The 23,506-nt window shown below is 46.3% G+C and overlaps 1 protein-coding gene across 2 annotated transcripts in view; it reads right to left on the bottom strand.

The window, feature by feature from the left end:
* Window positions 1–1,191: 1,191 nt before the first annotated feature.
* LOC144178673 (cullin-1-like) overlaps window positions 1,192–23,506 on the bottom strand; it is a 35,369-nt gene continuing 13,054 nt past the window's right edge. For both annotated transcript variants that reach the window (XM_077706680.1, XM_077706681.1), the window contains exons 10-20: window positions 19,474–19,629; window positions 17,459–17,565; window positions 13,700–13,748; window positions 12,896–13,027; window positions 11,979–12,099; window positions 8,522–8,598; window positions 8,126–8,260; window positions 6,829–6,921; window positions 6,382–6,630; window positions 3,805–3,918; window positions 1,192–2,591 (exon numbers count right to left, since the gene is read on the bottom strand). In XM_077706680.1, the coding sequence (XP_077562806.1) occupies window positions 2,511–2,591; window positions 3,805–3,918; window positions 6,382–6,630; window positions 6,829–6,921; window positions 8,126–8,260; window positions 8,522–8,598; window positions 11,979–12,099; window positions 12,896–13,027; window positions 13,700–13,748; window positions 17,459–17,565; window positions 19,474–19,629 (1,314 nt within the window). In that variant the 3' untranslated portion in view covers window positions 1,192–2,510. The remainder of the gene's footprint in view (window positions 2,592–3,804; window positions 3,919–6,381; window positions 6,631–6,828; window positions 6,922–8,125; window positions 8,261–8,521; window positions 8,599–11,978; window positions 12,100–12,895; window positions 13,028–13,699; window positions 13,749–17,458; window positions 17,566–19,473; window positions 19,630–23,506) is intronic.

Genomic DNA, 23,506 nt, shown 5'->3' with positions numbered 1-23,506 from the left:
CAAAGCGTCTAAGACCCTGTTTGTTCAATACATAGCCATGGCCATTGAAAATTGTTCACTTAAATGAAGTTCACCGCGAATAAACTGACAGCTTTCATGCAATAATTATTGTTTTCTATCTGTTTGCATCATGTCGAAAAAACGTCACTCACTTTTGGTCATGTTCTATTGAATGTGGCACGGCGGCCAACACCAGCAAACAAAACCGTGCAAATGCAGCACAAATAAATCCAAAGTGAAGGCGGAGAAGGCACATAGTGCCTGCGGCCTTACAGCTAAGCAAAATTCCAACTCCCATAGCCGCTCACAGCCTTGACGAAACCGAAACTATAACAAACCGAAAACACTATAATTAACCAAAGTTTTCGGGCACGACGATTGATGGCAGTCGTATCTTGCGGCTACATTCGGGCCATACGGCGCAGGACAGCGCTGATAAGCAAGTTTACTGCAATAAGAATGCTTCGGAGCAGGATAGCGCAGGTAAACACGTTTGGCACTGAATGGCGCAGCTGTTCCACCCCTGGATACACTGATCGCAGCCCCAATAGGTCATCACCTTCATACTTCTCACCCTGCGACCCCAACAGAAACTGGACCGAGTAGTTTACTTTTCTATGAAATTGGCGCATCACAACGCGGTAATGTCAGCTGCGACAGCTTATACCCCTGTCACACAGGCACTTTCAATCCGGATTGAAGCAAAGTGCGATTGAGCGCGCTCGACACACCGCCACTGCTACATGGAACGTTTCAATCCTGATTGAGAAGTCGCACCGGTTGCACACACGTACACCAGACTGCACCAAAAATGTACTTCGCAGCCGGCATCTAGTAACTTGGCGCAGTCGTAGGTATAGGTAACTATATAAATGTTACCGCACGCTTATTTGGGTCAAGTTCCGATTTCTAGTGTTGTTGAAGTTGTCAACTTCTGTGCCATTAGTCAGTGGTGACGAGAGTATCACCACTTTCTTCCAATCGAGCTTGACAAAACAGGATTGAATTCGCGCGGGACTGGGCTCAATCGCGATTGAAACTGCCACGTAGCAGCGCCCAATCCGGATTGAGCTCGACCCAGATCGACTCAATCGCAATTAAAAGTGTCCGTGTGACAGGGGTATCAAACTGCAAAATGACGGCCAGGTCGGCATTCACCGCTGCCCCATCAGACTGCACAACACAACCCTCCTCCAGTGCACGTTTTTTTTTTTTTATTGCTCCTCAAGATCCACATTTCTGCACTCGAACACAACACGGTCAACATCTCGGAAGGCCTTACATCCACTCCACAGCAGCGCACTAACAAAATGGAAAATCCTGCTTTCCTTCCACCCGCACAAGAGAAATGGACGACTATCAGCAGAGGCTGCAGCGGTGCACACGTTCCCGCTGTGTCGCTTACAAGTAAAAAAAAAAAAAAAAGAAGTGGGTTGAGAGGGGAGGTCAATCGAAGAAGGCATCAACAACAATACAGGAGGAAGAGCCGTGAAACAAACTGCGGCCACTGAAATGAGTGCAGCGCCAAGATGGCTGCTGCTATCACACAACAATGCTCCTCAAAAAAAAAAAAAAAAAAAAAAAAAAAAAAAAAAAAAAAAAAAAAAAAAGCACAATGAAAGACTGCAGTTCATTTTCAACTGGATTTTTTGTATACTTACACAGTTTGCTAATGAAAAAACGAATCAGCCGACTCATGAAACAGTGCCCTAAAGGTTGTGCAGACTACATCTGTATGAAAGCATAATCAGCCCAACCGCAATGAAACGCAAAGGGATAAACAAAAAATGTGGAAGGGGTTTCACAGAAAGAAAAAAAAAAAAAAAAAAAAAGAAACGAAAAAAAAAAAAAAAAAAAAAAAAACACGCGCTTCGTGTTTTTTCAGAAAAGGAAAAGGAGCCTAGCACAGTGCTGGTGTGTTTCCCAAGTCAGGCCTATATGCACAAAAGACGGACCAGCTGCAACAAACACCAACAGGCAGAGAATTGTCCCTAGGGTGCACAACGCTTCACAGCTTGCTTACTAGCGCCGTACCAGCAACAGAACACCCACGCGTTACAGAGTCACAACAGAGGCCGTCACGCTCGCCAAAGCCACACGCCGTCTCCCTTTCTCTTCCCAGTCTCTTCTTGCAGTAAATGAAAAAGGAGAGGGGGACAACCCCGAAGCCAAGACACACACCACGGGCCGTGTTTGCTGCGCACACCCCCTTCTTCTGGGAGGAGGCGGTGGTACGCTGGTCGGCTCCAGCAGCAGAGGTGATGGGGCGCCATCCTTACACACCACGATGAGCGCAGCCAGACCCAACACACACAATGTTCTCTGCCCCTCTTTCCCTGCAAGGGAGGACCGAGAAGGTCTTCAAAGCAAAGGCAGCCCTGCGTCCCCAAAATTCTTTCCTTCAGGTAAGCGAGGCATGTGCCGCTCCCGGTCGGCCTCCTCCTCCTCCGACTGGTCGCCCGGCTGACGAGACCTTCCCTTCCCACCCGGCCGCCGCTGCCCTTGGTGTCTCAGGCCAAGTAGGTGTAGGTGTCCTTCTCCCCCTCTGCTCGCTGGAGGTACTCCTTCTCTATTAGAATGTCTATGCATTTCTGCGCAAAAGAGAACGGCAGGAAGGACGGGACGATTAAGTGGAGCACCACTGACGAGGCAAGAAAAATGGCCGCGTGTCTGCTCCTTTCGTTGCAAATTTCGACAAAAGACGATCATCGACTGGCACCCCTGGCAAGTAAACGCCTCCCTTCTCTTTCCCGCTCACTTCTCATGCTGTTCCTCCACCGTCTCGTTCCTCCCAAGATAACACGCTAGAGGTTTCCTCAAGTTAATTTAATTTTACCGTGTTCCACTGTTCCAAGTCGGGTGCCGCGATGCCAGCGCTGTCGTACGGCGGAGACGCGCGTGAATCGCGCGTCTCCGCGATTAGGACCACGCTGCCCTACTCCACGAGCGTTTTAAGCGAAACGTGGAACCTATCTAGTGAAACCTCTCGTTGCTGTTGCTGTTTGATTTTTTAAATGCCTTTAGGTAGCGTGGGCAACAGCGGGTGACAATTTTCTGCAGTCGATGTAGTATTTCATTTGCTATCGCAAAAACCAAGCATCTGAGAATTTTTTAATAAAGAAACACTGCAAATATCACTTATGCATTGATTTTCTGCCTTATGTTTCTATAATGTTTTGTTCTTGTTCAACAATGTTGACAAGCATGAACATTGACACAGGACTTGGACATTTAGATTTGGCTGTGGGTATATAAGACCATTGCGCAGCTTATTTTTCACTTTAGCCGGGTGGCTGAATCGAGTCACAGACAGACCAAATTTCTGCATTCAAGTAGCCTAAGAAAGACTATAGTCTTAAAAAAAAAAAAAAAAAAAAAGATAGAGACTCAAAAAGTTTTCACTACTCCCCAAGTTACAACTTGCACTCCTTCGCTCAGGCCAGACAAACTCATGAAAGTGCCAGATTATGAAGTTATTAACACCACTTTCTTGTTAAAACTCGTAAAAGAGCCCTTCAAACCAGGGTAGCGAACCAATTATGGAATAGAAGGCGGACCAACAAATTTTCACTAGCCCGGCTTTAAATTCTACTGCACCACTTGTAAGCACAGGGTTAACTTCATGCGACAGAATAAGAGCAGAAAACAAAACAGAAGGCGCGCAGTAGGCCCAAGACACTGACTCTCCTTCAATACACAGCACGCGAGGAAAACAGCGCAGAGAATGTAACTCTCCCCATAGTTTCCACCAGCACTTCGCAAAGGAGACGCTCCAATTAACGAGTGAGTGCACGACGTGCTTACCTTAATTACAGGCACCCTGGGTTTGAACCTGGAGGAGAGCTGGTTCAACACCTCAGCGAGAAGCTGCTGGTGTTTGAGTGTCTTGCGCATCTTCATGATTCGTACTATGGCCGCCTGAAACAAAAAAGCAGTGCCAACGCATCAGGACAACATCCTGCACTCAGGTGATTATTTCGGAGGAGTACCGACATAAAATGTTTGTGTTGCGGTGAAAAAGCGTCTTTATCACCACTATTGGTACCTACCAGCCAAATAATTGTAGACCAGTGCATGAGACGGCTAACAGCAGCGTATAGGATACTGACAGACTCGTTTATCCATGCTCTGTTTCAACCACTCACAAAGCTTGCCCGCTAGACCCATATTATCGTATTTACTTGCATAATGAACCCTCCCCCCACTTTTCTTCTTGAGAATTTACTTTTTCGTCACTTTGAATAAAAAATGCAGCGGGGATATGTTTTTATCTCAGCATGGTTGCTGATGCTGTAGACAATCGCAGTAACTTGCTATCACGCCACAGCACACGCAGAAATGCCAAAAACGCATTCCAACAAAAAGAAACCGCAACAGCAGCCGGAGACGTGAGCGGGAATGCTGTGGCTCACAGTTTAAAAATTGCGCATGCGGTGCGGCACCTGCTGAATGCAAAACAAACCTTGCGCCATGGAGGAAAGAATACTTTCCTCCATGCCTTGCACCATAAAAACGTTGCAGAGTGCGAACAAAGCGCAAAACGCACTCTGCACTCCTTCCCTGCTCTTCGCCATTCTGGATGGTTTTGGTATCGTGCGAATAAAGCACTAAACGTACTCCGCACTCCTCTACTCTAGCTGTTCCGCGACATCGCCACTACGCTCCATGGTTTTGTTTCTCAGCCGTGTTGTGACCTTTTTTGAGCTTCAGGTGCGCTCTGTATGATGAGCCAGTACATGAGCTACAGAGCCGGTTTTAAACTGAAGGTGGTGCAGCATGCTTTCATGCACATGGAAACCGCGCGGCTGGGCGACACTTCAGTGTTGACCCAGCGCGTGTACGCTACGGGCGAAAACAAGGTTTTTGGGCGGTGAACAAGGTCCACCGTGTGTTCCGTGGGCCCAAAAAAGGGAAGTTTCCTGGGTGTGAGAAAAGAAGTTTTGGAGTGCCCTGACAGCACGGTGCGCTGTGGGCCGACTACGAATGTGAAGCTGCTAGCGATTTCAATGAGGACAGCTCCATGGCGAGTAGGGGGCCACTGGCATGTTCAGAATAAAAAAGAAATTCCATTACATAATCACCCAGGTGTTTTTACAAAATGGTAAGGCTCTGACGCGCTTCTCTTAGCAACTTTTGTGTGGAATTTCAACTTAAAAAAAATCTGTTGCAATTTTTTCCCGCATAATGAACCCTCCCCCAATTCATGCCGAATTTTCTGGAAAAAAAGTGGGTTCAACTCTCCCAACACCACCAGCCACCTAGTTTGGACATATCCGTTTAATCCCCCCCTCCCCACCCCTCTCCCCCCCTTGGGATCGCGCGCTGCGCTGCAGCCAGCTCAAAGAACAGGAAGCCCTGATTCTCCGAGCGAAGACTGCAGCCGCAGCCCGCGGCCTACCGGAATAGGATGGCCACCCGGTGCTCCACTTTTTAACCCAACTCCCTTCCCTTCTTAATACAGTTGAACCCCGCTACACCGAACTCCGCTTCAACGAAATTTCCGCTTCAACAAAATATTTCCTATTCCCCGTCAGCTAGCCATAGAAGTCAATGCAACAAAGTCCTCGCCACAACGAACCATTTGTCAGGCTTTCTTTCGCTTCAACGAAATTTTCGATGATTTGGGCTGGGTTTGAACAATTATTGAACAACTTGAACATATGAGGCTATTTTTCTGGCCTTCCCTTGGTGTGTTAGGGCAGATTTAACCTCAACGAATTTTCGCTTGAACGAAATTTTTCGCACGTCCCGTCAATTTCGTTGTAGCGGGATTCAACTGTAAACGTTTTCAACAACAACATTACGCGAGTGAATACGGTACATTATGCTCATGTTGAACGCATCAGTGCAACTCCATTGTTGGCTTTCCCGTGCAGAGAATACCTCCACATACACAGGAAGCGATTTATATAGTGACTTCAGCTTGAAAATGTTGCGTCAGTATTCCTTGATGGTATGGTGCTATGCCATGTTCAAAAGAATGGAGCAAAATGTTCTTGTGAGCTACTCGGTTCGCGTAATTCCATTCATGAAAGGGACGAGCACCGTAAAAAGCGAGGATGCCACAAGCGCTTCATTGCCTCGAGTAAGATTCCCGAGAGGGTTTTCTCATCCTCTGAACCCTCCCCCCCCCACACACACAACAGAGAGAGAGAGAGAGAGAGAGAGAGAGAGAGAGAGAGGGGGGGGGGGGAAGCAGCACCATGAATGCATTGAAACAAATTCTAAACAATTCCAAAGGCAACCATCTCTGACCATGAGGCTCCTTTAAAGGCTGCCCGGAAAAAGAAAAAGAAAGAAAAAAAAAGTGCCTCCGAGAACCTGCTCAGTAGGAGCAGTCCTCGAGGAGGGAGGGAGGAAGGAAGGAACGAAGTAGCGTGCCTGGATGAGCAGCTTGCGGTCCTCCTCGATGTTCTTGTGCGTGGCCTCCTGCTCGACCTTCATCTCGGCCTTCATGGGCACGTTGATGTTGACGCGCAGCTTCTTGTTCTTGTACTCCATGTAGAGCGACACCACCGCGTCCGGCGACAGCTCGCCCGAGCCCCCCGAGGCGCTCTCGTCGTCGTCGTGCTCGCTGCACACCAGCAGCTTGGACTTGAGCAGGATCTGCAGCACCTGCTGCAGAATGTCCTGCATCCCAGGGGAAGAGGGAAGACCAAGATGACTCTCCATCCTCCCCGAGGACAGCCCAGTCCAGCCCACTTCAAGCACACGTTTTGCGCACCCCCCTCACTCAGACCACAAGCCACCACCCCGAGTGAGAGTTGGAAAGGCTACAAGCATGCAAGGAGAACCCCTAGCTTGGGTAAGAATGTCAGAAAGGCCAACCATTTTGATTCCAGTGCCTTCCTGAAGCTGCTGCACAGTGAAGGAGGTCTCAGTGTTGTACTGCAGGAGGACGGCCATTTGGAAGGTGGAAGCCTGCAAGTGTGGGAGGAAAAAGCGACACGGTCAGCACTCCACACCCAGACGCCCGGTGACAAAGGCACAGTTCTAGTTTTCCTCTCATGCTAGCCCTTTCAGGGGAAAAAAAGACACCAGCTGAAAACAACCTTCACATTTATTTTTAACAGCACACTACGCTTCACAGGCATGTAGGCTCAGACTTTGGGCAAGGCAACCAACAAGTAGGTAGGGAAAAAAAAAATAACACATCACACAGACTTTACACAAGATTTATACCAGTGAAACAGCCCAGGAGTCATCAGCGGTGCTGGTACTACAGCTGTCACATGACACACTTTCCTTTTGTCATTGTTTCCTACTCTTTTCGAAGGCACACCACACCTTTTTGTTTTTTCTTTCCCACAGTTGCATCATCTTAATACAATTCTTCCAACCTAGATGCAGTGGTTTTGCTTTGCTTCCAGAACAAAGAACCCAACATGTATGCTTAATTAAAAGAACACTACTCTCAAAAAGTGGGAAACTGCACAAAATATAGACAACCGCACAAAAGCAGGACACAAAGACTTACAAAGTTCACAACCTAACGTAGCTTTCAATGCTGTTACCGCCCACTACTGGACATTGCCAATACGGGAAGAAGCTGGTGCATTTTGGCAGTGGCCGTGCAGTAAATCCAGTATCAGACCTGCCAACTTAGTACTATAAACAACATTCCAGCAGCACCCTGACGCATTGTGTGCATGGTACTATAGTGCATAGAATACATTTCGCCATACTCTACGCTATGTTACAAAAAACAAGTATGGTAAAATGTCCCAGCAGGGAAAACTGTGCAGTGCATGCGTGATAAAAAAAAAGCGACATCCTTTCTGTGGCGATCACTTTTCGGGAGATTTGAGATAGCATTCGTACAATCGGGAGATGTGGCTGGAATTCGGGAGTGTCCCGGACAATTCGGGAGAGTTGGCAGGTATGCAGTATTACCACTCGTTACAATGAATATGTTTTGATTGTGTTCTTAGAAGTGCACTTCTCACTTCCAACGAGGCATAATTTCACGTATCTGAGTTCACTGATGCCCGTCGATTCGCATTTTCCACCTTCGAAGTGTTCTAACCAGTTGTTAGGCCCTGCTTGATCCCTTGTGGGGTTGCCAACGAGACCAAACAAACAAGACGCGCCGCCGCAGTGCTCCCCACGTGCTCTCCTTTCTCACCTGCAGGGTGTAGCGGTTCTTGTGGAAGCAGTTGGCAATAAGCTCTCCCTTGGACATGTTGTACAGCCAGTGGAGCTTCCGGCCACTGTGCTGGCTGCTGTAGAACATGGTGAACCGCTGGACGCTTCGCTCCAGCTGCAACAACGCACAGAGCCAGAGAACTTAGGGTCAACCAGCCAGTGTATATAGGCAAACAAATATAGCCAGTGTATATAGTCAAGCAATTACCTTAGGAAACAGCACCGACATAGAAATAACACGTGCCGTAGCAAGAAAACAGTAAAAGTAAGAAATTTCAAAGCCACAGAGTCCCTTGTGCTAACACCAAGCTCCAACAAACTGCTTCACCCCGGATCAATGCTAGACCAATCCATGACACCAACATTTCAGACGTACCGCTTGAGGAAGGGCAAAGGTGAATGACTGCTGGAAGGGCCACGACCCAGAGCTCAGAACTTGTATGCTGAAATCCACTAAAACAAAACAAAAACAAAAAAAGCGTCAAGCATTAGCACAGTGCATCCGCAATAAAATGTACGACAGTGGGGGTTCAGAAGAAATTCTTTTTTTTTTTTCTTTTGTCAATAAGTTGGCTAGCATACAGCAGGAGCAATGACAGCAACAGATGACTGATCACAGTGCAGTGCACACTGTGGCAAAGCTGCATCTCAGGGGAAAATTTGCATGCAGTCAAACCTCGATGTAACAAAACGCCCGATATAACGAACACCAGAATTTGTTTTGCACTTCAAGTGTATGCACAACATGTATTTTCAACCTCTGTGTAACAAAATCCCATTTACCAAAATTTCAGCGTAGCCATGTTTCATGAGCAATCAGGCACAAAATTATGGTTGTAGAAGTAGATTTTGAGAGATGCAAACGCTGAAACAGGGTCTCAATAAAACCCGAACGGTGACACGGGCCGCGCAATGCCATGGATGCACCGAGCCATGGCGCCTGCAAGCTCCTTGCCTACAAACTGTACAAGGCACATTGGGTGGAGGAGTCGGCTAGTCTGTCAGGTATGGTTTATTGAATGGCCACTAGAGAACACCTGCTCCACCACCTTCGTACGTGTTCACTCGTCTTATTGGGTTCCATCGTTACAGCAAGCGCGTAACAAAGTGTTTGTGGGTCACTATGGCCTCCTATGAGTTGCTATGAGCCTTGCGCGTGCATTGTTTTCACGCCCGCATTTGTGATTCTGTGCAGGCTTTGGCTTCTGCATCAGCCAGAAAACGACACACGCCATACTGAGTGGCGCAAATACACAACACACAAGAAAGAAGACACGGACAGGCACCTGACAGTAGCGCCCGTCCGTGTCTTCTTTCTTGTGTGTTGTGTATTTGCGCCACTCAGTATGTCCGTAAACCTAAACCAACACGCCCAGCAACCTAACCTGTTCTCTTGAAACACACACCATGCACGTGGCAGTGAGACAAACCTAACGACTGGCGCCAATCGGGAAGTGTGCTCCATATGGCAGGAGCTTCGGAGCGCTTGGGGCAGCCGGCTGGCCCAGCCAGAGAGGGTTACGTTAACAACTGTGGCGGATATTTGATGGGCGCTTTCCAAAGTGGCGCGTATGACGTTTTACAGTGCAGTTTTCGCCCACATTATCAGCTTCTTCCGCGCATGAGCAACTTCGTTCGCTCCTCGTTGCGTTTCAGCGAGCGGTCGCTGGAGATACCTGCACCGCGCGCATCGTGGGGGTGGTTCCGCGGCTGCATCAGCACGCTTGTAGTGAGTGCGGCGCATTTCGCGTACAGAAAACGCTCCACGCGGTTCAAGCCAATGCCCGCGTAGATGATTAAGCTCCAACATCGTGTTGCCTTTTTTCTTAGGCAAAGAGTTCCATTGTGGCAATCGGTAAGCAGTTTGAGCTACCTGCTTCGCGTCACGGCTGCAGCATCATGCGGGTGGTATCCGTGGCAGCGTCACAATGCCAGCCATAGGCGCCACTTTTTCGCTTGCAGGAACCACTTCACGCGGTTAACCCTCATTTTTAATAGTGAATTTCAATGTAACGAAGTAAATTACGAATTTTACTGACTTTGTTAGACTGAGGTTTGACTGTATTACACACCCTAATAAAAAAATTGCTGCTGGGCACAAAAAATTAAGGTTAGTGCCAACTTCATCCGTCCCTTCTCTGCGCTGTTTGTTTCAGCGTTAAAGGGACAGACAACCAATTTTTGTCGCGTATATGTTCTCTATCCCAAATGAAAGCCGGCGTTTTATTTAGCCCAGTAACCACAAGCAATTTCTAAACAAATTGGCGGAAATAATTTTAATTCGGCAGCAAACTTCCTGAAATCAGAAGGGTGGCGGTTCGTAGTGTCGAAACTTGACACTACAATATGTGTCCCTGTCACGTGACCTGCAAACCCAGCAGCTACTGCAACTGCTGAACGTTTATTTACGTATTGAAAACCTTTTAACACAAGTATTTGTACAAGGTTAAATTGTCTATGTATTTCTAAACATTATTTTGAAAATTTTAAAGACACGCCACCCGCCGCCGCAAGGTTGCTCTAAGTGTGGCTAACTGAGCCTCCATGCCCAGAATCAACGGCAGCGTTCAGTAAACAGACCCCGTGAAGGAGCTTAGACGATTCTGCCTGAGTCAGGGGCGTTTGTTCTGCCAAAATAATTGATTTAAGTTTCCAAATACGCCAACGGCAGCTTAAAAAAAAAAAAAAAGTCGTTCCCGGGGAGAATCGAACTTCCCGCCTCCACAACGTGAAGCCAGATTCTACCTATCGTCTATCCCAACAGATGGCGCATTCGTGCAAAATAGACCGTAGCATTAAAAACACACGTAAAGGAACAGGAAAGCCTGCGATTCAAACTTTTTTAGCTGGAGACAAGTTTTCAAATATCGTTTTTTATCTCGCATACAGACAAAAGTATGCTGCCGAGCAACTCTATGTCATGGTTGCCAGCATTATTTTTGGGAGGGACACATACACGTCGTAGATCTAAAAATATCGATTTAAAACATTCTAGGGCGTTATCAGCAAAACCGTTTCTCGTATAGGGGCTTTAAGTGATGCCCTTTCATTTGGGATAGAGAATATATACTCGACAAAAATCGGTTGTCTGTCCCTTCAACTTATTTTTGTTTACTCTTGAAGTCTACCAATTATTGGAGTGGGTTGTATGCACAAAAATACAGTACACTGGGCTTCATCATCCATAATGAGCACGAGCTTTCTAATAACCGGTTGAAGAGAGAAATGCATGGGGAATTATTGATATAAATTAGAAAATTACCAAGCTTTGCTGTACACCAGACGTTACTTTAGTAGTGTGAAAAAAGTGTCCAGCAATAGTAGTAAACTGAAAACATTAAAAATCACTTATTCAGGATAAAATTAAGGGATATAGGCAAAAACCTAAATGTTTACTAATGAGATTTTGGTGTATAACACAATCAAATGCTTTGGAAAAATCTATAAAGACGCCAGCCTGACCAAGGTAATTGAAATTATTATGAAGGTCTACAGTGAACCGAAAAAGTTGGGTTTCACACGAGAGACCTGGGAGGATTACGTGCTTCCTTTGAAAAAAAAGATAAGAAAAAGAAAGAGAAAGAGTTTTTGTTGACATGAGAAGTGGCAAGTCAACAATGTGTTTGAGTGGTTCGCACACAGTGCAATTAAACAAGATGAGTCGTTAGTTAGATGGGTCAGGGGCACTGGGCCAGTATGTTCATTTTCCAGTCATCTGGGATGAGCATTTGGACTAGTTGGCTTTGAAGAGGTTGCCCGCACCACCATCTGTGTTAAATTGCACGCACTGGTGTGCTTTCTGACTTGGCTGATGGACAGAGCGTGTGACTCACATCCCAGGGCCTCCTCGGAGTTGGCCATGTGCTTGCGGAACTGCTCGTTCAAGTCCTTGCTCACCCCAATGTCTTGGAACATGCGCTGGAGCTTCGAGGTGTACTCAAAGCCACAGGCTTGCTGCAAACCCACAGGGAAAGAAAGCACCGCCGTCAGGATCATGCTCAGGGTCCCCAAAACCAGACTAGGTCCACCGAAACCACATTACACATCGTATCGAGCAAAGACCAATGTCGCAGCTGGGCACTAACCGAAAAAAAAGCACCATACTTTTAAGCAGTTATTACCAGTAGAACCCAGTGGTGTTCCATACTGTGGAGAAAAATTCCCATTTCTAGGTTCAGAAATTCCTTAATTTTAACCTTTTTTTCCACGGAGGTTTCTCAAGAATTCCCTGAAAATTTCCCTGATTTTTCTTTTTGCCACTCTGTATTCTGACAAGGTGCAATTGACCCATTTTCTTTATATATAAAAAAAGAACAATCACAAAGAGCAGTTGCATGGATGCTCATGCCACTTCAAGGTTTTCACATGCTCTTGGGACTGTACTGCCAATTTCATTTTTAATAAGGAACACTTGCGCCACAAATGTCCCCGCAGGCACGCACACACAAGAATCCAAAATACGCGCTTAATGAAAATAATACTAACAAAGAGAGTTATGACCAAACTTGATGCAACAGCATGATAACAAATGCACACGACTACGAACTAGCTTTGAGATTTGCAAAGCACTCTGTGCGCAAAGACTGGTCGCAGCATAAGGGCACAAATGCTGATGCAAACAAGCTTCGCACTACAATAGTATTAAAAGAAATAATATCTTCAGCCTTCAAACGGGGGCCCCCCCGAAGAGGTTCGATGCCACGGCCAACAGCGTACAGGGGGACAGCAGAGTGAGCGCGAAGCCACCCACCTTGAGCTTGGAGATCATGCTTGCTTCTGCGTCATCACTGGCGGACATGTGCTGGACTAGCCGCTTGGCAAGCATCTTGCTGTAGAACTTCTGGAACACGTCCTTATCCTCAATGTACTTGAACACTATCATCTGCAAGCAAGAGAGCACACCCCACACTCGTCATTCCCAGCAACAACAACAAAAGGAGGGAAAATGCTTTTAAAAGCTGCGCATTTTCTGACCTCTTAAATTAAAAACAGTAGCATTTAAGGCCCTGGCAACAAAAATACCTCGAACTTGGTAATTCTGCATGCACATCGTTAACGCATTTACAGTCAAGTGAAATCCAGCCAGAATGCATCTGCCTCAACGCTACTAAACTTTAGTTCATTGATTGATTGTAGGGTTTAACGAGCCGACGCAATGCAGGCGATGAGGCCCGTTATAGTAGAAGGCTCCAGATTAATTTTGATCACCTAGGGATCTTTTATGTGCACCGAAATCTCATACACACGGGCATTTTTGCTTATCGCCTCCACCAGAAAAGCGGCCGCCACGGCCGGGAATCGAACCCACAACCTCGTGCTCAGCAGCGCAACCCCGTAGCCACTCAGCTACCGCGGCGGGTCAAACTTTAGTTCACAAAGTAGCGATTTACACTGGAAAACCTTTACCAAGGTGGCAAGATTTCAACTCCTCCTTTTCCCCCTCTCCAAGCTGACGACACCCAAACACTCTGCCATTCCAACCATCTGCTTTCCCGCAAGCAGCTTCAATGCAACTGCTTCGTGTCCGGAGTACACTGGTGCTTTTGAAACTCACCACTTGGTTGAGAGTATCTTCTAGTTCCGATTCCTCTGGGTTTTTGGAGCTGCAAAGAGAAGCACACGTGACTGCTCAGAAAGGTAGTTGAGAATCTGCAATCCCCACTGATAATCAAATTTCTGTTAATCACCACCTTCCCCTGCCTGCCAAAGTGCTGGTGCCAAGCTTCAAGATGCAAAGTACCAGCAGTTGGTCCAGCAGGAAGCAAAAACACAGGCTAAGGTGCAATGGCTTGGCAACAAGCACAAGTAATACAAAAACACGAGCACCTACACCCCAGCAGCAAGGTATGCTCCCCATAGAGTTTCATACAATAATAACTAGAGGGGAAACTGGCACTAGTGTAAACTCAAACACCAATGCTACGCTTACACTTTGATACGAATGATGGGTAGTTCTGGAACCGGATTGAATAGGATCGAAACGGGCCTATGGCTGCACAAATTATGTTTTTTGACAAAAAAAGCTCTTATTGCCCGGTTTGCTGTTTACAAATTACATGGCAAACAAGAAAGTTAGTGACCAAAAACAGCTTTTGTATGAAATAAAACGGCGTGTCTAAATAAAAAGCAGACGCGGAGGTGAGGAGGTTTGCGAAGGTTTGCCATGTGCCGCCAACTACAGCAGGACGCGGACTTTAGAAACTATTCGTGAAGTTTCAGTGCTTGAAGTTCTTAATACTAAAAAAAGTTTTGTGCACCTTAAAAAAGAAAAAAAAAAAGCGAGAGAAAGAAACTGATTACATTTGGATAAGTTATTCTAGCTTGAATTAATTACATTCATCAAGCTGCGTTCCTATCAGCCACCGGTACTGCTGGTCTACGCCGTAGGAGGCGGCGTTCACATGAAAAGTGTGGCTGGTTGAAGGGGGGACGTGGCTTTCAAAATCAACTTTTTTATTTCTTCGTGGATTTTGATGAAAATTGGCACAGCAACTGGAAATGCTTCTGTGATATCACCATAAAAATTTTAAAGTAATATTTTGAAATCTTTTTTATGTATAAAATTTTCTTTCTATTCCGCTTGTACCGAGCTTGAGCGGCTTATAAAACACGATAGAAAACTTGTTCGAAGTGCTTTGCATTCCCAAATGAATGGACGAGGTCGTGACAGTTTTAGAATTTTTTTTACAACACAATGTTTTTTAGTTTTCATTTTTTTAGAGGTTTATGTGCAGCATGCATGTCAACTGTAAACGATTATTTGAATAAAAAAATCACAAAAAACAAATCTGGAAAACCAAAAGTGTCACGACCTGAACAGTTCATCAAGGAATGTAATGCAAGAAACGGAATCAAAATAGACCCAGCGGTCATGTAGAAATCCCTGGCACAAGCGATAGAGGTGGCAAAAAAAACTGTTTTGAGAAAACGGCTTCAAAAGTTGCAACATAGGTTTCGCATATCAAAAGTCGTCACAGTTGTAGCCTTTCATGTCCTTTTGAACATGGGGCTTCTGGAAGGCCTTGCCTTGAAATTGGAGTGCCTTTTACAGCCTTTCTCTTTCCAGAAAACATCATTTTCAGCTCCTCCGTGAAGAGTACATACCCCCCTTTGCAAACCAAACGGAGGGGAGATGGGTTTCAATGGGCTTTCAATGCAAAGTAGGTTAGTTGGTTGGCTGTATCGCACTGGACAACCTCCTTTTGCAGTGTTGTCACCATGGCAACAAGTTAAGCATTTTTTTACTTAAATTTGAACATTTTTGGCTTTTTTTTTATGTTTTATCTTGCCTGGCATAGCAACTTAGTACTCATACGTGCAGGTGTTCATTGCCAAAAGTTTGCATACCACAAGGATGAAAATGAGCTACTTTGAAGCTTGGTAGAGTATTCTGCATAACTCCCAACTTCAATGAAAGAGCATATTTTTTTACTACTTTTGACATTCAAGGCATCCAATATTTTTCGCAGCACAGCCAGTATGCCCCAAGTAGAGTGTACTAGTACACTCTACCCTGAGCAATGGTATCAATAATTTCCCTAAAAAAATCACTGTTAAATGCTGCCACCGTAACGTACATTTTTAACGCAGAGAGCATATTTTTATTCCTATATTACTAACTCAAACCTGTTTGCATGAAAATTACAAGTGCACGGGAAACGTTGCGCAAGAAAGGCGATATGGCTCGCACGCATCGCAGCGCACGCTTACCGCGACATATCGAACTTTGATCTTTGATTATACCTGATATGGCTGGTCAGGTCGCTTTTAAGATTAAATCTAACGTCGCAGGCATTAATTACAACTACTGGCGTTCAATCGTAACCGGTTGCCGTCATGTGATGCTCCAATGCGCGTCGGCTATGCCGTGCGCGCCGCAGCGTTTGACGCGTTGACCGTTTCTTTCTCAAGGCTAGCGAACCCACAGTCAAAACACCGCAATAACTAAGCGTGTAAACATCGCAAATCCGACTAAAAGTTAACTTCACGAACCGCTACCGCAAGCGCGCACACCTCGTCACCCTCCGGGGTCTGGCGACGGTAGAGTCACGCGCACCACGAAGCGTTCGATGACCTCCGCCTTTCGAGCCACACAACTTCCCGTAATCTGGCTCGTTATCTCTGGCATTCCCATCGCGATAACGTCCGTGTTGAATACCACAGATTGAACAGAAACTCGGCCGAGCGAAGCGGCGAAAATGAACTCAATCCGCTCGCTACGCAGCTCAGGCGGCCGCCATCTTGCGTTGCGCCCGCGACATCCAATCAGGAGGGTCGTTGTTCTACGCCCCAACCGGAGGACCAATAGCGCTTCAGCATCTATTTCTTGCTTCGTTTGTGCGTCGTTTCTTTTCTGCAGTTTGTGCGTTTGTGAATGAACGAAGATAAAAGAGACGAGCAGAACCGGAAAGACGATCGCTCGGCCGATCTAACCATATCAAAATGGCCGCGCCCGGTGGCACCGTTGCGGAGATAGAGCGCTCCGAAAATTGCCGTTTTTTCGCCCTTTTGCGCTGATAGTTTGTCACCGCGCCTGACAAAAGTATTTTTTTATGCCACTTTGCGACGCTTTTCAGCGTAAAAACTTTGCAGACGCACAGAATAGGAAACATAGAAGCCGAATATCTGGGTTTCAAAAAAACAATGTTTTGGTCATTTTTCCAAAGTTGAAAGCCGCGTCCCCCCTTAAGCAGTAACCATCGTCGGCTTCGAAAATACATTGTTCTTCAGAATGAGCAGCGCCGCAACTCGCAATTCGCACGCAACTTGGCCGCATACAGCGCCGTCGTTTGTGTTTTCGTGCTCGCTGTGCTGGCAATGAATTCATAACCCACCCAATTCACAGCTACAGCTACAAAACATTTCCACTCAGGGCGGCATCAGTGCACAAGTGGCATTCAGCTCAAGGAGAAATGTATTTCTGAACGCTTCTTCCAACATAGGCAAATGCGTTCATGCAAGTCCAAAACGGAAACGAAACTGGCTGCACGATTCAATCCATAATAACTTCCGCAAGCCATCTATTTCCAATCCGAATCCAGAACTACCTATCACGCCCATAGCGGCGGACAATCGCAGCGCGAGAGTTTCATACATATTGTATGAAACTCTATAATGCTCCCCCACATTGTGCAAGCCGTGCTTCTTTTATTGACAATCATCAACACTGAGCCCAGTTTGCTCCTTTTTCAGCCACTGTGGGAACAAGGCGGCTGGTACGCCCCCCCTTCACCCTGCTGAAGGCGCACACACTGGCCTGATTGCGGACACAATGACCGCACACTCCTGGTGAACAGCAAGGAAACAAACCCACCTCTTTTTGAGTAGGAGGTCGCAGTACTTGGCCAGAAGCTCGGGCGACTTACTAGATGAGTTGGCAAGCCTTGTGACAGCGTTGTTGTTGATAAACTTGCCACAGGCCTGGACAGGGAAACGAGCACTGCTGTAGGACAGAGCTACGGTGCCAGCCAACCAGCTACGCAAAGGCATGGTCCCAATTTGATTCCAGACAAAGCTAGTTTCCTGCCCCACTGCGTAGGCAGCACATTACTAGGCACTTAATACAGTCAAATCCCGATATAACGAATCCCGAGGAACCGGAAAAAATAGTTCACTATTTTGAAATATCGTGATCATGAAAAACTTGCGGTTATAAGCCAGTGATCAAACCTACAAATGAAAACGACGTACCTTGGCAGTAGATGCATGTGCAGACAAGCGGAATCTCAAACAAAAATGTTTCATTCGCTTCAAAGCTGTTTTATCTGAAAAAATCAGTTATTTTCTTCTGGCGCGTGCAGCCCGCACGACCGAATAGGAATGGCTTTCCACATTCCCCAGTGCGCAACACCTCCCCAGGTACGTCATTGCAGCGAGCGATCAAAGTGCGGACTTTGTTCATGTGCACTGAAACACTAATGTTCGACACGGTCTCGTGTTCTGCATCCGGGGACCCACACTTGTCCCCCTTCGCATCGTCATCCTCTCCGACTGCTTTTGCTTTTCGTTGGCTCCGCCGCTAGCTGCATTCATCGATGAATCTCGCACAAACTTTGCAAGAAGATCACCCTCACCAAAGGAATACCTGCCCACATGCCCACATGCGTGAGTAGCGTCAAGAACGACCGGCCGGCCGGCCGCCGACACCTGACACGAGAGAGAAAAGACGTAAAAACGGCTAGGCCTGCTAGGCTACAGCATATTAAACACCAGCTTTGTGGTGGCGCTAGCAGTTGGCACTCGGCATGGTGATGATAGCCACTGCACTCGGGGAAATACACACAGAAATGGTGGTTTCTGTTTGCGGCGTTGTTACTTTTACCCGAATTCATAATACTGATGTTCCTTGATTCAGACTTGGCAGTAATGAAATTACAATAACTAAATTACTTTCTGCTGTAATGAGTAATGTAATGAATTACTTTTGAGTGTCGGTAATTTAGTAATGTAATAAATTACTTCAGCCCAGTAATTTCATGAAAATTACTCATTAATTTCCCAATTACTTTTGACTATGATATAGCCAGCTGTCCGCTTCTCTTACAGCATAAGAAGTTGACCAAGAAAAGTTGAACAAGTAGATTACAATGCCCAGAGAGTCTCTGGGCATTGGCATTCTATGAACGCAGAGGAAACAACACTTCGATGGGAGCTCTGCCTGCTTTCTCGTGCCTCTTCGTTCCTTTTTCATGCATTTCAAAGTAATTTCAAAGTAATTTTACTTTTGAAAAGTAATAGTAATGTAACATCATTACTTTCGACCACCTGTCATTTCTCATGTAATTTAATTACATTTTAGAAAATTCTAGGAAAGTAATGAGTAATGTAATTTAATTTTACTTGTTGAAAGTAATTTTGCCATCTCTGCCTTGATTACAAAGAAAATCAATTACAGTAAAACCTCGTTACAAGAGACACTCAAGGGATCCAGGAAACATCTCTTGTAACCAAAGTCTCTTGTATGCAATATTGCTAACATGGCGAACATAGGAAAACCAACCAAACCGTTCAAATGTCTCTTGCAACAGTGCCTCTTGTAACGAGGCTTTACTGTACGGGCCTTATTCTTAGCTATGCGCTATATTGAAATTCGCAGTTTTGAAATATTTTTACATTGAAAATATAGGCAGCTTTGGTGGGAATTTTTAAAATATTGTCTGCCTCGTAACAATATTTAAGAAGTTCATTTATGAGATTTGACTATGTCCTTGCTGTCTTGTCTTCCTGGCAGTTATGCGTTAAAAGGTAACACGTACCCTAGCCCGCCTTTTTCCTTTCTCCTTCCTTCCGACATCCCACTGGACACGGTCAAGCCTAGACGGCACCCACCTTGTCGAGGGAGGCGACGAATCCGACGTCGTTGGCGAAGGCGGTGATCACGAGGGCGTTGTACTTGCGGTGAACCTGCAGCAGGGTGGCCACGTACAGCTTCGGGTCCTGGGCCGCCCCCTCCCCCAGGCGCTCCACGGCCGACAGCCCCTGCGCCTGCACACCAACAGGAACGGGGGCACGGTCACCACGGTGGCAAGGCAGTCCCCCTCTTCCAATGGGTGCACTACTACACTGCGCTTGTTCTACTCCGCCCCCCAATCACGTTCCACCTCCTCAGTGCAGTCCTCACACGGAATGAAGAGCGGATCAACATGTCACTGTCCATTGATTGATTGATTGATTGTAGGGTTTAACGTGCCGACGCAACGCAGGCGATTAGGCGCGCCGTAGTGCAGGGCTCCCTCCAGATTAATTTTGACCACCTGGGGATCCTTAACGTGCGCCGAATCTCGAACCCACGGGCGTTTTTGCTTTTCGCCTCCATCAGAAAAGATGTCACTGCCCATCCCGAGGATCATGATCTCGCACCTCAAGAGGGTCAAGGGCACATCGTTCCGCACGTGTCGAAGGGAGAGCGATGATCACCTTTTTCCAGTGTAATCTCCTATCTCCCCACCTTCAAATAGGATACGCACACTTCTAAAACTGTCCATGTAGCATGCGCGGGGAAATATTTTTGTTTTGAGCCAGGTACAAATTTTGTCTCCGGAACGTGTGAGTGACACTGACAGGAAACCTGTGCAGTAGCATGCTTTTTGGCTGTGGCCACTATGGCTTATCTGCAGGCCACAGCAAGTGGGCTCAGTTGTGATGGAGCGGGTCTGTGATGTCCACACCAACGGACATTTTTCGCTGGAGCTACGCCTACATCCCATTCCACTGGCAACTGACCAACAGGAGTAAGCTGTGTGCACAGTCCTGTACAAGGCCAGTTTGCAACCACAGGAAGCCAAACAAGAGTAGTTTAGAACACCACTATCTTGACCACCAAGATCAACAACATCAGGGCAAAATTACCATAGCACAATCTGTGAAAGCCATTTGAAAAGGAACTGGAAAGAACTGTGGCTGTGCCTGAGCCATTCAGCTTACCCCAGGGTGCAAAGACTATACACCTTGTTTGCATTCTCTCATAGGCGAGTGAACCTATACAACTACAGACCTATTCCAAAGCAAAACCACAGATTTCATGGCAGAGCCTGAATTTCCGCAATGTGCTACTTTTGCAATTCTGCTTGTTCAGGCAAAATTGTGCAAAATTGTGCAAAAGAATGTGCACTGGAATCAATTTGACAGGCATTGCCCACCTTCTGACATGGTGGAATCCCAGATGCTTTCATCTGGCCTATTCGGGTCAGCAATTTCAGGAAGAGCTTTTTTTAATGTAATGCACACTATAATGCAAGAACCTGAACAGTACTCAAATGGATTTCGAATGGCAAAACCTACAGCAATTTCATTCAAAACTTGCTCAAAATAAACCTTTTACAAAAACACTTGTAAGGATTTATTTCCTGATGCACCATGCCCACCTGGCTTTGCTCTTTCTTTCTCCTACCGCGTACTGCCACACTTTTTCATAAAAATCCGACTGCAGTGAGCAACCATGAAGGCACCGTGAAGACATGTTCGGAGCTCCCATGCTGTTTAGAGTTGACTCAAACTCAATCACGTGGTATCCCCATGGCACAGTGAGATTAAGGGGAGACGTGGGTCTTGAAATGAACTTTTTTATTAATTGGTCGGTGATAATGAAAATCACTGTGCATATGTGTTTTGTCTTCCTCATTTCAAATATGTAATTAGTTTTCAAGTGGTAGAATTATTTTTTGAGTTATAAAGAAAACACTGGAGCCTAATTAAGTAATTTCTTACGGGCCTTTAAGGAACTTTTTATTCAATTTTTTTTTAAATAAATGGTATGGATGTGTAGCTTAAGACCTGCCATGCATGCTGAAGCTATTTATATTCCTGTAAAGGTAGTTGATTGGATAGAATTAATCTAATTATGCCAAGTACAGTTTTCTGAAAACTTAATGACCTCTAATTATTACCGTATTTACTCGCATAATCCTCGCACTTTTTTTTCGGAAAAATCAATGCAAAGTTAGGGGTGCGAGAATTATGCGGGAAAAAAAAAATATCCGGTGCACAGTGTTGCCAATTTGCCTTATGCCAATCCCGCTAAATGTAGCGGTCATTTTTTGTATAGGTAAGCTCAGTGTTGCCAACAGCAGTTATTTCTTTTTATTTCATTATTTACAACGTAAACAACCTCCCGTCGATCAGCGATCATGAAATTGCCGCCTTTGCTTTCTGGCGCGCGCCCTATCTCGTCGTCGTATGTGCGTGCCCTACTCCAGTAACGCACGTTGAAGTCGGTGACGCCGAAGTGCCTGCCTGCGGCACGGTTGCCGTGTTCGATCGCGTACTCTTTCGCTTTCAATTTGATAGCGGCGGTGTAGCTGGCGTTCCTCCCCATGGCGAAGCGGCACCAAGCACAAAATAATTAGATCAAAAAGTTCTCAAAACGGCAGCGAGCTATCCACCACTGACGCGAGTGACTCACTGACTGCTGCCGCTCAACGGCGGGACCACGACGACGACACGACAGGCGGGCTGCGCGAACACCGTCTAGTTGCGCGCACGCGAAACACGCGCGAAACCGGCTCAAAGACAGTGTGAGTAGCGTGTTAGGGCGCCTGTTAGGGAGTAGCCATACAGGTTGTTATAGGGCCATAGAGTTAATACTATTGTTAGGGAACCTGGATGGCCTTGGATACACAGCGCTCTCCGCCGAACGGAGAGGCGGCGGGGAGGGCGCGCGTTGGAGAGCGCGTGCACCATGCGGGTTTCGCGAGCAGGCAACTTTCGCCGCTGCAAAGTTGGGGGTGCGAGGATTATGCGAGGTACCAAAAAATTCAAGTTTCGGTGGCTCACATTAGGGGTGCGAGGATTACGCGAGTGCGAGAATTACGCGAGTAAATACGGTACTCATAAAATTTATTTGAGGCAAAATGAGCCAATTAAAATAGCTTCAGCATGCAGTTCATTTTATCCCGAATTCAACGGTATAACACTTGTAGAAATCCTTTGAAAAAAACTACCTCAAAACCCCTGTAAGGCTAGGCACATATGCAAAAAAAGGGAAGCTGAGAAAATCGCAGTTGAAGTTTTACTACAAGTGACAGTTTTATCTATTGAGCATATGAAAAAAAGAAAGGTTCTAGAATGTAGCTCGCGTTTCGCTCAACACGAGCATACCAAGTTTGCTGAAATCAGTTGGTGGGAAAATTATGAAATCCTCTGTCTACAGATGGCACCTGGCAGAAAAACTGAATAAAAGCAAAGCCAGAACGTTGCTTCAATCTTTATGCTGTTAGCATCGCGCCGTCTCTCTTTGGCGACTAGGGCTGAGGTGCCGAGCGTGCACCACAGTTGTAAACGCTATTTTGTTATGTTACTGCTTCATTTGTAGCAATCAAATCGGATTTGCATCGCGTGAAGTGAGTTGCAGTGAAGGGGCTTGTAACGGAATGCCCGCCACTGTTCTGTAACATGCATGCGCTTGGCTAGGTGGGATAACCACGTTTTCGGTTTAATCTACTCATATATCACGTCACCAACGCGCATTGTGCATAGTGCGAACATTTATAATTCTCAAATCGCTCATCTATATGGCAACCTGCCGACGAGTAAGCGCGCGCCGGAGTGCGGGCCGAACCGCCGCAGCATCGTTGATAACAGAATGAACACACTTCCCTTGCGACGTCGGCATGCGGCATCCTCCACTTTATCATTTCTTTTCTTTCTATTTGCTGCTGATCGAAAGATAGACGCACCTTAGTGCCCCCGCAGGCGTAATCATATCGCTACGCTATCGTCTCGGCAGCCCGCGCGGGCGCTAAGCCTACCTCCGTCTCGGCGCCGTTCTCGCGATAAGTCGTCGTCACAGGAGCAGAAAATCGTATTTCAGGCGCTTTTAATAATGCCTGTTCTTCCTTTCGGTTATCGATAGACATCTTTACTT

Source organism: Haemaphysalis longicornis, unplaced genomic scaffold, assembly GCF_048455015.1.
Source record: "Haemaphysalis longicornis isolate Haplotype H1 unplaced genomic scaffold, Haemaphysalis longicornis Haplotype H1 scaffold_4, whole genome shotgun sequence".
NCBI lineage: Eukaryota > Metazoa > Arthropoda > Arachnida > Ixodida > Ixodidae > Haemaphysalis > Haemaphysalis longicornis.
Note: the sequence above shows the minus strand (reverse complement) of the source record. Positions and strands in the feature narration are given on the sequence as shown.